The sequence below is a fragment of the Podarcis raffonei genome, chromosome 1 (assembly GCF_027172205.1).
Source record: "Podarcis raffonei isolate rPodRaf1 chromosome 1, rPodRaf1.pri, whole genome shotgun sequence".
In the NCBI taxonomy this organism is placed as follows: Eukaryota; Metazoa; Chordata; class Lepidosauria; order Squamata; family Lacertidae; genus Podarcis; species Podarcis raffonei.
The window spans coordinates 113550907-113565922 of record NC_070602.1 but is presented as its reverse complement, the minus strand read 5'-3'; the positions used below and the strand labels follow the sequence as shown (position 1 = coordinate 113565922).

Sequence of the window (15016 nt, the reverse complement as noted above, 5' to 3'; positions counted from 1 at the left end):
TTTAACTCATGAGCTATTGCTGCAATCTGCTCTGATTGTATATTGTATCTTTATGAACACTGTTTTTATTGTGTTATGCGAGCGGGTCTTTGACCGTAATAAATTATCTATTTATTTATTTTATATACAATCCTTCATCTGAGGATCATAGGTTTACAGTATAAAAATAACTGCTCATACTAACTTTGTTTTGGAGAGATCCTTTGTATTTGTGAACCCTCACAAATATTCCTGTTATATTCCTGTGTGTAAGGACTAACAGATGGACCACGGTGGCAAAGAGGATTACTCTGCAAGGCTGGAAAGACAAACATCAACTACCTAACACCCAATGAAGATCTCACTGCCCATCTTAAATTACATGGCTTGTAATTATCTATTTCATTTGGACATTTGGACTGCTTATGCTAATTTACACATTTACGTCAGAACTAAGAGAATATTCTTATTGTTAATGTTAATACTGTTTGTCAGGGAACTGCCATCGGAGAAACAGGAGGTGAAAGGGCTCACAGAGGCTGAGAGAGACTTATCAGCTGAGGAGGGAACCAGCAGGGGGAGAGGAGGAGTTCCAAGGGAAAGTGAGTCGGAGGAAGGGCTCAGAGACACTTCCAGCGAAAATAGTGGGGAGGTTTCAGGACCTCCCATAGGGACACCCACTCCTCGCCGGAAACTGTCACGCCGAGAGTCCAGAAGATGCGTTTCCGTTAAGGAACTTTTATGCTGGAAGAAGTTCCGTAAACGCCCACTGTCCGATTCTACAAGCGACTGACGGAGCCATGCTTAAGGAGCTCCGTCACAGACAGAGGTTTGTGGACTTAGCCAAACTCTGAGGGACTAGGACTTTATGCACAAGCAGCTCATCATCCCATCACAGCAATCGGACAGTGCCTGAAAGCAGCTTGTGCAGAGAGGCATCATGAGCAACCCAGCCGGAACCGGAGGAGCAGGAGGAGCTGGAGAGGGTCCAAGCCTGGAAGAAAGGTACCGGGTGTTGGAGGTCCAGCTAGCGCTGCAAACGGCGAGGCTAGAGGAAAGGAGGGCGCAGGATGCAGAAAAGGCAAAAGGCGCCACACTAGCAAGAAAGATGCCAGGATTGGTGCAGAAGTTTGGGGGGGACCCCAGGAACTATCAAGCCTTTAGGACAGAGATGCAGTATGCTCTCAATCTGCAGTTTGACGACTTTCCCGACGAGGAATCGCAAGTGGCGTTTGTGGTTGGCCATCTCGAAGGGGGGGCGAGAGACTGGGTTAGACCCCTGATGGCAGGGAATAATGAAATGCTGAAGGACACGAGGAAGTTTTTTCGCGCCATGGATTTGATGTTTTCCAGCGAGATTGAGCAGGGAGTGGTGCGCAGACAGTTGATGGCTTGTAAACAGGGGAGCCGATCGGTTCGTGAGTACTGGACTGAGTTTACCATGCTGATACATAAATTGGGGTGGGACCTATCGGCGGAACCCATTCAAATGCTTTTCGAAGAGGGGCTTTCTTCGGCGGTGAAAGACGAACTTTCCCGGGCGCCCAGGGCGGAGTCTATGGACCAGCTGACCAAATCAGCGCTGACCATTGGAGCGCGCCAGGAGGCAAGAGCCTTGGAGAAGCGGGAAGGGAAAGGAGAGCGTTGGAGGGATTTCCGCATTCCAGAGATTCCGGAGCCAAATTTCCTGCCAGGAGAGCCGATGGAAATTGGAACAGCGCGCGCGCAGTTTCAAATCCCAGTGAAGGGCGGAAGAAGGAGGGGAAGAGCACAAAGAAATGTTATCTCTGCCAGCAGCCAGGTCACTTTGCCAGAGTCTGCCCGCAAAGAAAGGAATGGCAAGGGATGGCGGGAGCTGTTGGGGGAAAGGAGGAGGGAGTCCAGGAGCAAGTAAAAGCCAACGCCTGGCTGCCACCATCAGGGCACAGCAGCCAGGCCAAGGAGCAGTAAAAGTGCCCACGCCGGAACCTCCAAGACCAGCCCTAGTGATAGAGGTGTTGCTAGAGCTGGCAAACGGACACCCACTAAAGACAAAGGCGCTATTGGACTCAGGCAGCTCCTGTAATTTTATGAGTAAGGAGTTTTCAGCTGAGCACCAGATACAGATATTCCCTTTAAGTAACCCCCTGCAGGTGACCACGATCGATGGGAGGGAGCTGTTGGGAGGAGAAGTTAGCCTACAGACCGTCCCAATGGTTATGAGGGTTGCCAGGCACACCGAAAGGATAGCGTTCAATGTGGCCACCTTGGGAGGGGCTCCCATTATTTTGGGAATGAGCTGGCTAGCGTTGCATGATCCGCTAGTGGGCTGGCATCAGAGAGTGGTCTCCTTTGGGTCAGCACATTGCCTGGAACACTGCAAAGAGGCAAAGGCGCCGGAAGGGGCAAAAGCCTTTCTAGCAGGGACGGAAGTAACGGACAAAGGGAAGGTGCCCAAACAATACGCTGACCTGAGCAAGGTCTTCAGCGAAAGGGAAGCAGATAAACTACCACCGCATAGAGCCTTTGACTGCCAAATCAATCTAGTCCCTGGGGCCCAGCTCCCAGTGGGCAAGCTGTACGCCATGTCAGACAGGGAAATGCAGGAGTTAAGGGAGTTTATTGATAAAAACCTGAAGAGAGGCTTCATCAGAGAGTCCAGAGCGGTGGGGGGCAGCCCAGTGTTTTTTGTGGACAAAAAAAACACGGATAAACCGAGACTTGTAGTGGGCTTTAGGGCCCTAAATGCAGTGTCAGAACCAGTGGCTTTCCCCATGCCCAGAATTGATGACATTTTGACCAGGGTGAGGAAGGGAAAGATATTCACTAAACTGGACCTGAGAGGGGCATACAACCTGATACGGATAAGGAAAGGGGATGAATGGAAAACCACCATGTTCACCCCTTTGGGGGCTTTTGAATATTTAGTTATGCCCTTCGGATTACAATCAGGCTCAGCATGTTTTCAATCGTTCATGAACCACGTCCTGGGACCTCTGCTCTACAAGAATTGCGTGGCCTTCCTAGATGACGTGTTAATATATTCAGAGAATGAGGAGCAGCATGTAAAGGATGTCAGGGAAGTGCTGAGCCAACTGCAAGCAAACCAGCTGTGGGTGAAATTGGAGAAGTGTCAGTTTCACACCAAGGAGGTGGAATTCCTGGGGTACCGCTTGTCAGACAAGGGATTAGCCATGGATCCAGGCAAGGTCCAGGCGGTGCTGGAATGGAAGACACCGAAAACGAAAAAAGATGTGCAAAGATTCTTAGGGTTTGGGAACTTTTACCGTAAGCTCATCAAGAACTTTGCCCACTTAACGGCTCCCATCACGGACTGTCTCAGCAGCAAGAAGAAATTTGTTTGGACGGCGGAGGCGGAGCAAGCATTTGAGGAATTGAAAAGGGCATTCGCTTCGGAAGAACAGCTCCTGCATGTGGATTTACAAAAACCAATGAGAGTGGAAACTGATGCATCAGACCGGGCGGTGGGGGCGGTGCTTCTTCAGCCGGGGAAGAATAAGTCGGAGTGGAGACCGTGTGCCTTCTTCTCGCGTAAGCTAAACAAATCCGAGAGGAACTACACCGTATATGACCGAGAACTACTCGCCATTCACGAAGCGTTCCGGAGATGGAGACACTTACTAATTGGTGCACAACATAAGGTGCAAGTGTGTACGGACCACAAGAATTTGGAGTATTGGAGAACGGCACGAGTGCTCAACCAACGACAAGTGAGGTGGGCCCAGGAGTTCTCCAAATTCCATTTTGAAATTTGCTATGTGCCAGGTCCCGAAAACGTCAGAGCGGACGCTCTCTCACGCAAACCTGAATATTTGGAGGGGGAGGGAGCACCTGAAGAAAGACATATCATCCCAGAGGACCGCTGGGTGTGTGGGGCGGCCTGGGTGGGGCAAAGGGAACTGGTAGAGGGAACGGTGAATGATGAATACGCCCAGAATAAGCTCAGAGGTTTAAGGAGAGAGGGAGAAGACCCCGGAGGTTTTGAAGAAAGAAACGGGGTATTGTATTACAAAAGGGCACTATATATACCCGAAGGGGAATTGAGGGGGAGAGTACTCAAACAGCTGCACGACAACCCCACAGCGGGGCATTTTGGGCAACACAAGACCATGTGGTTGGTGACCAGGGAATTTTGGTGGCCCAAGGTGAGGGAGGATGTACGGGAGTATGTAAGAGGGTGTGACCAATGCCAGAGAGCCAAAGGAGAAAGGCGGGCGCCGGCGGGGTTATTAGAACCGTTACCCACACCAGAACGACCATGGGAGGCGGTGTCGATAGATTTTATGACTGATCTGCCGAAATCCCAGGGGAAAACCGCCATACTGGTCGTAGTAGACCTGTTAACTAAGATGGGCCACTTTGTAGCTTGCTCACATGCAGTCACGGCGGAAGAGACAGCGAAATTGTTTGTAGAACATATTTTTAGGCTGCATGGCGCCCCCTTGAGGGTGGTCTCCGACAGAGGGAAACAGTTCACGTCCAGGTTCTGGAGGAAACTTATGAGCTTACTGCACGTAGAGGTCAATTTTTCGACTGCCAGGCACCCTGAGACCAATGGGCAGGCGGAGAGAGCAAACGGTATCCTCCAACAATACCTGAGGTGTTATGTCAATGACCAAGAGAACGATTGGGTCGAAAAGTTGGCGCTAGCGGAATTTGCCTACAATAATGCGGAGAATGTGTCCACCAGGATGAGCCCCTTTTTGGCTAATTATGGGTGCCACCCCAGGGCGTTTCCAGGGGGAGGAGGGGAGAGATGGAGTGTCCCGGCCGCCGAACATTTTGTAGAAGAAATGGAAGCGATCCATCGTCAACTCCAACTCAACTTAGAAAGGGCCAAAGAAGAATATAAGAGGCAGGCAGACAAGAGCAGAAGGGAAGGTGAAACGATTAGGGTGGGGAGTCAGGTGTGGCTGTCAACCCAAGGGTTGCCGTTCAAGGGGGGTTGCAAGAAATTGAGACCCAAAAGATTGGGACCATTTGAGGTCATTCAACAGGTCAACCCAGTGGCTTTCAGACTCCGGTTACCGAACCACATGAAACTGCACCCAGTATTCCACAGGTCATTACTGTCACCGTAGAGGGGGGAAGGTCAAGGGGTCTCCACACGGGGGCCAGTCTTAGAAGAAAGGGAAAGCAGCAACCATGTGGCGGAGATCATCGACTCCAGGTGGAAGGGTAATCAGGTGGAGTATTTGGCTGCGTGGGAAGGGGAACCGGAGTCGGAAAACGCCTGGGTGACGGCAGAGGAGGTCAATGACAAGATCTTGATCGAAACATTCCACCAAAGGTTCCCCAGGAAACCTCAGTCAGTAGCGAGGTTCCGGAGGGAGTACTTTGGCACCACCGACGAGGAGGAGGAACTGGAAGGATTCAGGGAATCGGAGTTGGAAGAAGGAATGGACTCCGATGAGGAGGAGTACTTAGAAACCGGAAACAGCAACCGGTGGAGGGAAGTGTTCGAAACTTCGGAAGATGAGGGAGGTTCTTTCAGGGGTTTTGCTCCCTCGCCTCCCGCAGAGGAGGGGAGGGGAGGTGGTGAAGGGGGCCCTGGAGGGGAGGTGGATGTCAGGGAACTGCCATCGGAGAAACAGGAGGTGAAAGGGCTCACAGAGGCTGAGAGAGACTTATCAGCTGAGGAGGGAACCAGCAGGGGGAGAGGAGGAGTTCCAAGGGAAAGTGAGTCGGAGGGAGGGCTCAGAGACACTTCCAGCGAAAATAGTGGGGAGGTTTCAGGACCTCCCATAGGGACACCCACTCCTCGCCGGAAACTGTCACGCCGAGAGTCCAGAAGACGCGTTTCCGTTAAGGAACTTTTATGCTGGAAGAAGTTCCGTAAACGCCCACTGTCCGATTCTACAAGCGACTGACGGAGCCATGCTTAAGGAGCTCCGTCACAGACAGAGGTTTGTGGACTTAGCCAAACTCTGAGGGACTAGGACTTTATGCACAAGCAGCTCATCATCCCATCACACTGTTCTATTATTTATTATTATTATTATTATTATTATTATTATTTGCTTGCCTTTATCTTTCTCTTTCTACTATATTCTCAAATTAAAACAAAACAAAAAAAACAAAAACGAGCAACATTAATGTGGAAATATTGCTTGCTAACTCTGAAATGTTTTGCAAGATTTAGCACTAAGCCTTATGCAACCGGACTGACTGAACAGTTATTAGGAACATAATATAGAGGCAGGTATACTACAATAACTTCTCCAGTTTCCTAGATACAAAACCAGAGAGTTGTAGAGTTACATGCAATTTAAAAACCATCCAAACCAATTTCCATTCTCTAAGGCAGAGCTGTGTATTCATTGTTTCTCCCAACCTCGAGTTACACACACCAAATCACCAACGTGCCACAAACAGAACACAGGTGCAGAAAGCCAGGTGCACAGACTCCATATGACACAACCGCAGCCTTCCTAACCTCTTCCTGACCCTCCAGATTTCTTGGACCATTGGCCCCAGCCACCATGGCCAATATTCAGGAGTGGTGAGAGGGGGACTCTAAAGCATCATCGGGGCATCAGGGAGAGGAAGGCTGCCCTAGCACAGTGAGCAAAGCTGTATCCTAAGGGAAGGCAAACATTGCCTGCTGTTTCACTGATCAAGTCTCATAAGCTCAGTGCAAAAGGGAGGGGGAGTTTAAATATCTCTTTAATGGCTGCCCAGGAAGGAAATAATCCGCTGGTGTCAGTAGAAAGTTTCAGACAGGGATCAGGGTGAAGAGAGGAGAGATTAGGTGTATCAAAATTAACAGGAGGGTGAATATAACGAATATTTTTCATCCTACCTCTCAATATTTCCACAAGAAGCTGCGCTCACAAGCCAAAGTTTATGAAGCAAGCTGTATAGGCGGCAAGCATTCACAAAGGTCAAATGATTCATTAAGCCCTGGGACAAATATTTCTGGGCAGTAGTGGCTGGTGAGGTGGCACAAAAACCATGAGCAACTGAGACTTGCCAAGTGGGAGCGGGGAGTTAGGAGTTTGGCACGGTGCAGCATCGGATCGGCCCCACTGCACCACACCATCCTGCCAAGCTTCCTGTCTCTCTGCTCTCTCAGTAAGCGCCAGAGACCCACCATATTGGAAAGCCAGGAGAGGACCAGTGCTCCACCATGGCCTCACCAGTCTCTGCTGCTCCTGGGATCATAGCTCCAGTCTACCTTTTTCTAAGATTTATGACTCCATCGGCAATGAGCAACATGTGATGTGCTTCACTGTAGGGAGCAAAGAAAGCAAAAAAGCAAGGGCAGTTGGGTGGGGAATTGCAACATTGGTTACTCACGGTATTGAAATTTGGGAAAAGTCCGACAGCAGGACTGCCATCCACTGGGAAGGACATAAATGGTTTGATATCCAGGGAGGGCTGCATCATGAGCGTAGGTGTGCGGACAAGGGTAGAGAGCGTAGTTGTGTGGCACGTGCTGCCTGCAGAGAGAAAAATATTTATATAAAAAAGGATTTATTTAATTAAAAAAAACCCCACACTTTAATCCACACTGTAGGCATTAAAACATGCCCCCCCCCAATCCTGAATTCTGTTTGAACCTAAACATCACCATTTGGTGGTAAGAATGAATGCAATTTGTCCTCATAAAGAACAAAAAGGACTTTTACATCATCAGAACTGTTTGGAGTCTGCAAAACTGAGAAACTTTGCCCCAGCAACCAAAGCTAGAAGTTTCAGTTCATAAAAAGGTCCTTAAGAAGTACATGTTGCATGATGTTCTACAATGTATGTGTGTCACATGATTTTTAGATGATACAAATTAATTGCACATTCAACTGAGGATTTTGCTAATTATTAAAACCAGGCATATGAATATTTTTTATTACAATTATTTATATTTATCACAGCACTGTCATAACTACATAAGGTTAAAGAATGCACTACTATAAATTATCCCACTCCAATGAACTATCTACCAAATCCATAGTCCCTTACAACCTCAGTCTATGAATCAATTATATTAGTTTGACAAGCAATGAGACAGCTTCATAATCCATCTGCTTTTTCAGTTCAAACCACCCAGTTCATTATCTTTCCCACTTAGCTCATCAAAACAACCTCAACTCCCATCAGTCTCATCCAGTAATCCTTTACTGGATGCTTCTTCCTATGTTTTTCTATAAATCTTGTTTTAATAAGGAAGTAATATACTGCCGTTTCTCATTATGCCAAACCTTCTTGAGTTTTCGGTCAACTGATCTATCTTCCTCAAAACTGCCAGCCACAAAAGCTCTTCAAATATACGTTTCCATCAAACGGGTGTCTTCCTCCACCTTCCAACAGATTGTTTCAAAGCACAAAGATAAAACGAAGAGCCCAATCATAGCCTCAAGCATTTTGGCTCTCCAGAAAAATATTAAAAATTGTGCCCTCTATACGTGCAACTTACCTGACCATGACTTGTCAAGCCTGTTAAGTACAGGCTACACACCAAATATATTATATGGCATCAACTGACTTTATTTGAAGGCTAAAGGCCAAATGTTTAAGAAACAGGAGGAGCACACAAAACAAGCAGACTTGCTGCTCTTTGCTAGTTGCACACACACAGCTCATATTCTACAAGCTACACAGGACAAAAAAGTTGTTCCTTAAAGATACATCAGCACCATTTTATAAAAGTTGCACACATCACAAAGCCAAAGCAGAGATTCTCCTTCGTACAAATCACTTATTATTCCATTCTGATAGTGATGGCGGACAGATGTCTCCACTGTGATACTTGCCTCAATAACTCTATGCCAGCAGTTGCTGACATGGCACCCATGAGTGCACTGGTGCCCTTCAGATCTTCTCCTGGTGCCCACAAAGTTCACCACCGCCACTCCCTTGGTCCTGAAGTGCTCAGAATCGGTACCCTTTTCCTCCCTTGCTCAAAAATCCAAATGTGCCCATTAGTCTAAAAGGGTTAGCGATCCCTGCTTTATCCATAGGATCCCAAAGCGCTGTTGAATACTCGCCTATGCTCCATACCTGGCCTCAGAATCCTTCACGGCCACATCCACATCTTACATTCCAAGGGATTATATAGCACAAGGTGATTTGCTGGAAATAGCCATCCCCCTGGCAGATCTTCCAAGTGTCCCTATTGTCCAGGGAAAGTCCCGGATTTACAGAAGCCGTCCTGGTTTCTGATTTGATCCCAGAATGTCCTGCTTTTCCTTAGGATGTCCCTATCTTCATCGGAGTAATACTGGAAGGTACAGAGTTATGCAACCCCCAAGCCAAGGAGATAACCAGTTATACAACCTTTAGTAAACGTATGAAAGCAGCCCTGTATAGGGAACTATTTTTAACGTTTAATGTTGTATTATGTTTTTATATATGTTGGAATCTGCCCAGAGTGGCTGGGGCAACCAGTTAGATGGGTGGGATATAAGTGATATAAATAATAATAATAATTATTATAATAATAATGGAACAGGACATCCCTGTTTCATTGGAGAAATGTTGGAGAGTATGCCCTGGAGATATTATTTCTGACACATACTAATATATTAATGCTTCCATGTATTTTATTCATTTATTAACTTTATGTAGCCTTCATCACAAGATCTCAAGAGCGGTTCACAGAATAAAACTTTCACCAAAGCAGCAACAAGGGGAAGGCCAAGTCCCCACAGACCTCTTGCTGTTTCGGTTCTGTGTATGCTGGAGCATTATATTACTTGATTTGGCATCTCATCTCATCTCAATCAATCACCACTAAGGCTGGGTCGAGACACGTCAAAGAAGCGTTTCAGTTAAATGCGTTGTAAATTTAAACAGGGGAAAAACAGGTAGAGAAAAATGGGACTCCACAGCGCCCTCTGGTGGCACCATGTTATATTGCATATAAATCACTTTTTCTTTGCCAATTTAGCTGAGTTTTGTTTTACTTCCAGGGCTATAGGAAATTGGTTGTGGGAGAAGAATAGTGGACTTGATGGACCTTAGGTCTAGTTCTGCGGGGCTCCTCTTAAGTGCACTTTTATATGCCCTGGTGAGTGCTCTTTTAAACCTCACTCACTAGATAAATGGTCATACCTGTCAAATAAACTCCCTTCATTCTTCTTCTCATGCTGTGTACTCTGTTGAGTACCTGGTCAACATGGCTTAAAAAGGACTTGCTTAAAGCTGAGCCATCTCTGGCAAAGCTGCTGCCCCACCTTTTGTCTTTTGTGCAACTTATCTTGGTCCATGTTGTTTGTGTTGTCATTCAGGCCTCATGTTTGCACTTATTTTTAGGCACTGAGATTACTAGCATTTTGAAAACTATATAGCATGAGACGTGGCTGACAAAGTGAATAATCACAAACTGTTGTTAATGTCCCTACCTGGCTGGCTGTGTTTCTACTTTATGAGGAATTTATCCTGACAGATAATGTGCAAAAAATACAATCCAACTTTCCTCCCCCATTGTTTACTGAATGCAAAACTTTCTTTAAAATCTTCTAAGTAAGTCGGTGCCTGTAGTTTGCATAAGCCCTGAGAAGCACGTTGACAGTTGTGCTTAATTATCTGCAAGTCAGGAGCTTATTCAAGTGTATTCATAAATACAAAAAAATACTGCTAAAGGCACTCTAACATGCAAATACCATCCTCTGTAAATCTGCACGTGGGGGGGAAAGCAGGAAAAGAAAACTGGAGGAGAACGTCTAAAGCTTTAACAGCTCGCTCTGAGTAATTAACCATAAATCCAGTACAATATCCACATGTTATATTTAATTACGTATCTTTCCTTCAATTGGATGTTACAGTTATTGTCAAATTGAAGTCTGTCAGTACACTCTGATGCTCATCAATTGTTTATCGCTCTGTATAATAGAATGTCATTGCATAGCCCCAACTAGAGGATTTGCAGTGCTGCGTCACAATCCTGGAATTGCATGAAGTCAGAGCTGGGTAGAGGAACAAAAGCGAAGGCAGGTAGCACAACAGCAGGGGCCATGGCATGGGAATGAGAAGGGAGTGACACTGAGAAGGGAGCAAGTTTGCTACACAAGAGTATCAAATTAACTTTAGTTGTGCAACCTGAATTTTGCTAGTATGTAAGCATGCAGGTGACGCTGTGGTCTAAACCACTGAGCCTCTTGGGCTTGCCGATCAGAAGGTTGGCGATTCGAATCCCCGCAACGGGGTGAGCTTCCGTTGCTCGGTCCCAACTCCTGCCAACCTAGCAGTTCAAAAGCACGCCCAAAAGTGCAAGTAGATAAATAGGTACCGCTCCGGCAGGAAGGTAAACGGCATTTCTGTGCGCTGCTCTGGTTTCACCAGAAGCGGCTTAGTCATATTGGCCACATGATCTGGAAAAACTGTTGGCGGACAAACACCGGCTCCCTCAGCCTGTAAAGCGAGATGAGCGCCGCAACCCTAGAGTCATCTGCAACTGGACTTAACTGTCAGGGGTCCTTTACCTTTACTTTTAAGCACCCTTACAATTTGCATTTGTAGGTACCCATTGCTTTCTAACATCAAGGGAGTTAGCATTTCCCCATGACTCATCACCACTTGAGCAAATAGGGAGCACTTAATACCCAAAAGCATTTAGCCTGAAGCCATCAGCATTCAAAATGAAAAGCTTCCCACAAAACAAAAAAATGATACATAATAGGGTACAGGGCATAATGCTGTGATCCCTGAATATCTGACAGCCACAGCACACTCCCCCCCCCTAAACTTCAGTGTGTGTGCCTTGGCACACAGCTTGGGAATTGTGCACACATTGAGTAGGCCTTCTCACGGAAGCCAGTGAAGAGTCCAAGGGTCAAACACACAACCACAGCTTCAAATGATGGCTAAATGGGAACCCTAAAAAGCTTCAGGCGCAGTCGACATTGGTGCCAATGTGTCCTGAAGCAGCACTTAGGTCACTCCTTGAGAGTTTGCTTTCCTGTCGCCGTTTCTTGATCTCTTGTAGCTGCCAGTATTCAGAGGGAGCCAGCAATTCTGTCTGTACAGGCTCTAGGTAAGACTGACATGAGAAGAAATACTGACTCATTGGCTCAGCTTTATGGCTTTTGTCCATCTTATTCTTATATACATATTTTAAAACGACCTGCTTTCAAGGTCATGCCGGGCGAGAAGATATAGGCAAGGACCATAAAGAAACAAATAAACTAGGGATGTGGACCCCCACTCCAGCCTGCCAGGCTTCTCTCATTCCAGCACTGGGATGGAAGCAGTACCCTCCCCACTTCTTAGCTGAACAGTATAGATCCAACTAAGGCGCAGAGGTGGTCCAGTTTTCATCGTGATTGCAGAGTGCTGCATGGGGAGGCTTTGACCTCCTCATGCTGTGGCTGGGAAGAAAACTGACAGCTGTCACTTTGGCTGAAGCAACAGGCAGTTTTCATCTCCACCCTGCGTGCGTTGCAACTCCTCAGTTGATCTAGACCAATCGGCTGAGAAGCAGAGAGGATGCAATTTTCATTTACATCTTGGGATGTGTGTGTTGAACTTCTCTAGCCAGCATGCTCCAATCTGAATGAAAACAACCCACCTGTTCCTACACAGATCAGCTGAGTAGGGAGAAGATATGGCATGTCTATGTTTGTGTGATTACATGTATGTTTGAGGTGTGGGTATCTGTACTCACCCACTTTGGGGTTTGCCCAACCCACTGCTGGAATACAGTTCCAACAGCATTCTGTCACAGTTCTTAGGTTATCCCAAACTATGGTTTAGAGGTCATTGGGAATGTACTATAGAGAGCCACAGACATGTATGTGCATCTCATCCTCCCTTCTCCTTCACGCATGAGAGGAGGAAAATTGAAGTTTCCACTTTTGGTAATATTTGCATATAATGGTTTAGCGCAGATGAGCCTTCATGAGTGAAATCTCAGGCTTGTGTACTCTCCTGTCCTTTCCCCCCCAAGTGACCAAGAGGAGGGCTTCTGCAGAATACAGTTTTGCTTTGCAAGAATCTTAGCCTAGCATGATGTTGAAACCAAGGATCATTGTTAAAAAAAAATACCCTCTGGTCAGTTTCTAAGCAAGCTAACTTTAAAACATTACTTATGAAGCTGGCTTGTTTTAAACCAGGACTCCTGGTTTGTGTGTAATCATATGTAATGATATCATTATAAGCTGAAGTTCTTGGAAAGCACAGACGCCATTCTCCTGGCCATATGAGAGGAGAAGATGGGAGTGGAGGAGTCACTAATGTAAACCATGGTTTAACTTTACGTGTGAACTAGAACATTTTGTAGGAACTTGGGGAACAGTGGTTTGTTCTAAGGAAATGTTGTTGTTTTTTAAATGATGAACTGCAGCTTGTTCTTTTCTTTAAAAAAAGTATTTGGTCTCCTCCTCTCATGAGAAGAGGAAATGGGGAGCAAGAGCCTGAGGTCCACCACAATGGATTCCTAATCACTAAAGTCATGGCTTAGGTTAGTCTATGCAAACCTGGTACCTCCCTCCTCCCAATGTTTTGGATTACAATTCTATTTAGCATAAAAGGTAAGGGTAAAGGGGACCCCTGACCATTAGGTCCAGTCGTGACCAACTCTGGGGTTGTGGCGCTCATCTCGCTATATTGGCCGAAGGAGCCGGTGTACAGCTTCTGGGTCATGTGGCCAGCATGACTAAGCCACTTCTGGCGATCCAGAGCAGTGCATGGAAGCACCGTTTACCTTCCTGCAGGAGCGGTACCTATTTATCTACTTGCACTTTGACGTGCTTTTGAACTGCTAGGTTGGCAGGAGCAGGGACCGAGCAACGGGAACTCACCCTGTTGCGGGGATCCGAACTGCCAACCTTCTGATTGGCAAGTCCTAGGCTCTGTGGTTTAACCCACAGCGCCACCCGCGTCCCTTTCTATTTAGCATATCTGGGGGCTATTCCCATTGAACTCAGCAGGAATGCACAGCAGGGTGGGGAACCTGTGGCCCTCCAGATGTGGATGGACTACTTTCCCTCTCATTCCCAGCCACTGGCCAAGCTGGCTAAGGATGATGGAAAATAAGAGTCTGAAGGTTCCACTACTGATGTATAGGACTGTAGTATGTTTAACCATTTTTACCACTAAGAGCTTCACAGAGCTCTAGAGCTGTCTCCTAGCAACTTCACTGCAGTTGTAAAAATCCAAGCTAAACTTCTAATTTTGTATTCAAGAACATACCAAAAAAATGTAACGAGCAAGGGTGAAAAATGCAGGAGGTGGGTGACAGCCACGGATTAAATAATCAAGAGTGTGTTCCTATGCATGCTTAGGATCATTAGAATAAATCACAGTGTTCAGTACTGCTTACTCTTGGGAGACATGTGCACAGATTTGCAGCCTTAGAATGAGACCAGTACTTGCAAAATATATTAACACCCCACCCTTTCTCTCTACTCTGAGGCCACTGTCAAGCAAGTGTTTGCTCCTCTCTCCCTAAACATTTCTGACAATACTAGCAGGTTAAAGATAACCAGAGGGGCCAGCTATATTCACTTCCATCAAGAACTATCACATCAAACACAGAATCCCGCCAACGTTTCCTCTAAAGGTCAGGGACATTTACACCAATGCCCAATCAAATTTGTATGCAAATTGGACTTAAGCTAGCAAGAACACCGACACAAGAAAGATGTAGCTGCCAATTTTCATTATAACTATGAATGTAACAGATGTTTACAATTTAATTAGCATTTTAATGATAAGGACAATTTAGTGTGTAAAATACAGACGGTTTCGAACTGTTAGTCAACCTTGGGCACGCAAATATTCATTTGCAAGATTTGCATTCCGTTTTCAATACAGCTTACCAAACACAGTATGACAAGACAGCTTAATAAACACAACATTGCAAAATTCCAACAGGCCGGACACACAGTACCCCAAACTACAGAATAGCTGTAGTATTCTGTAGCAATGACTGATATATTCCTGATATTTCCCTATAAATTTAGGAATCTAAAGAGGACTGTGCACACACAAGAAGAACAGATTTAAAGATGGCAATGTGCCCTATTTTACAGAGGATGACACTGTGTTTGAAGGGCTCTCCAGTCCAATCCTAGTTTAAAGATAAAGAATCATAAGCAGA

General features: G+C 46.2%; 1 protein-coding gene across 7 annotated transcripts in view; it reads right to left on the bottom strand.

The window, feature by feature from the left end:
• ZNF385B (zinc finger protein 385B) overlaps positions 1-15016 on the bottom strand; it is a 193859-nt gene that overhangs the window by 65752 nt on the left and 113091 nt on the right. For all 7 annotated transcript variants that reach the window (XM_053409721.1, XM_053409711.1, XM_053409731.1 and 4 more), the window contains one exon: positions 7279-7421. In XM_053409721.1, the coding sequence (XP_053265696.1) occupies positions 7279-7421 (143 nt within the window). The remainder of the gene's footprint in view (positions 1-7278; positions 7422-15016) is intronic.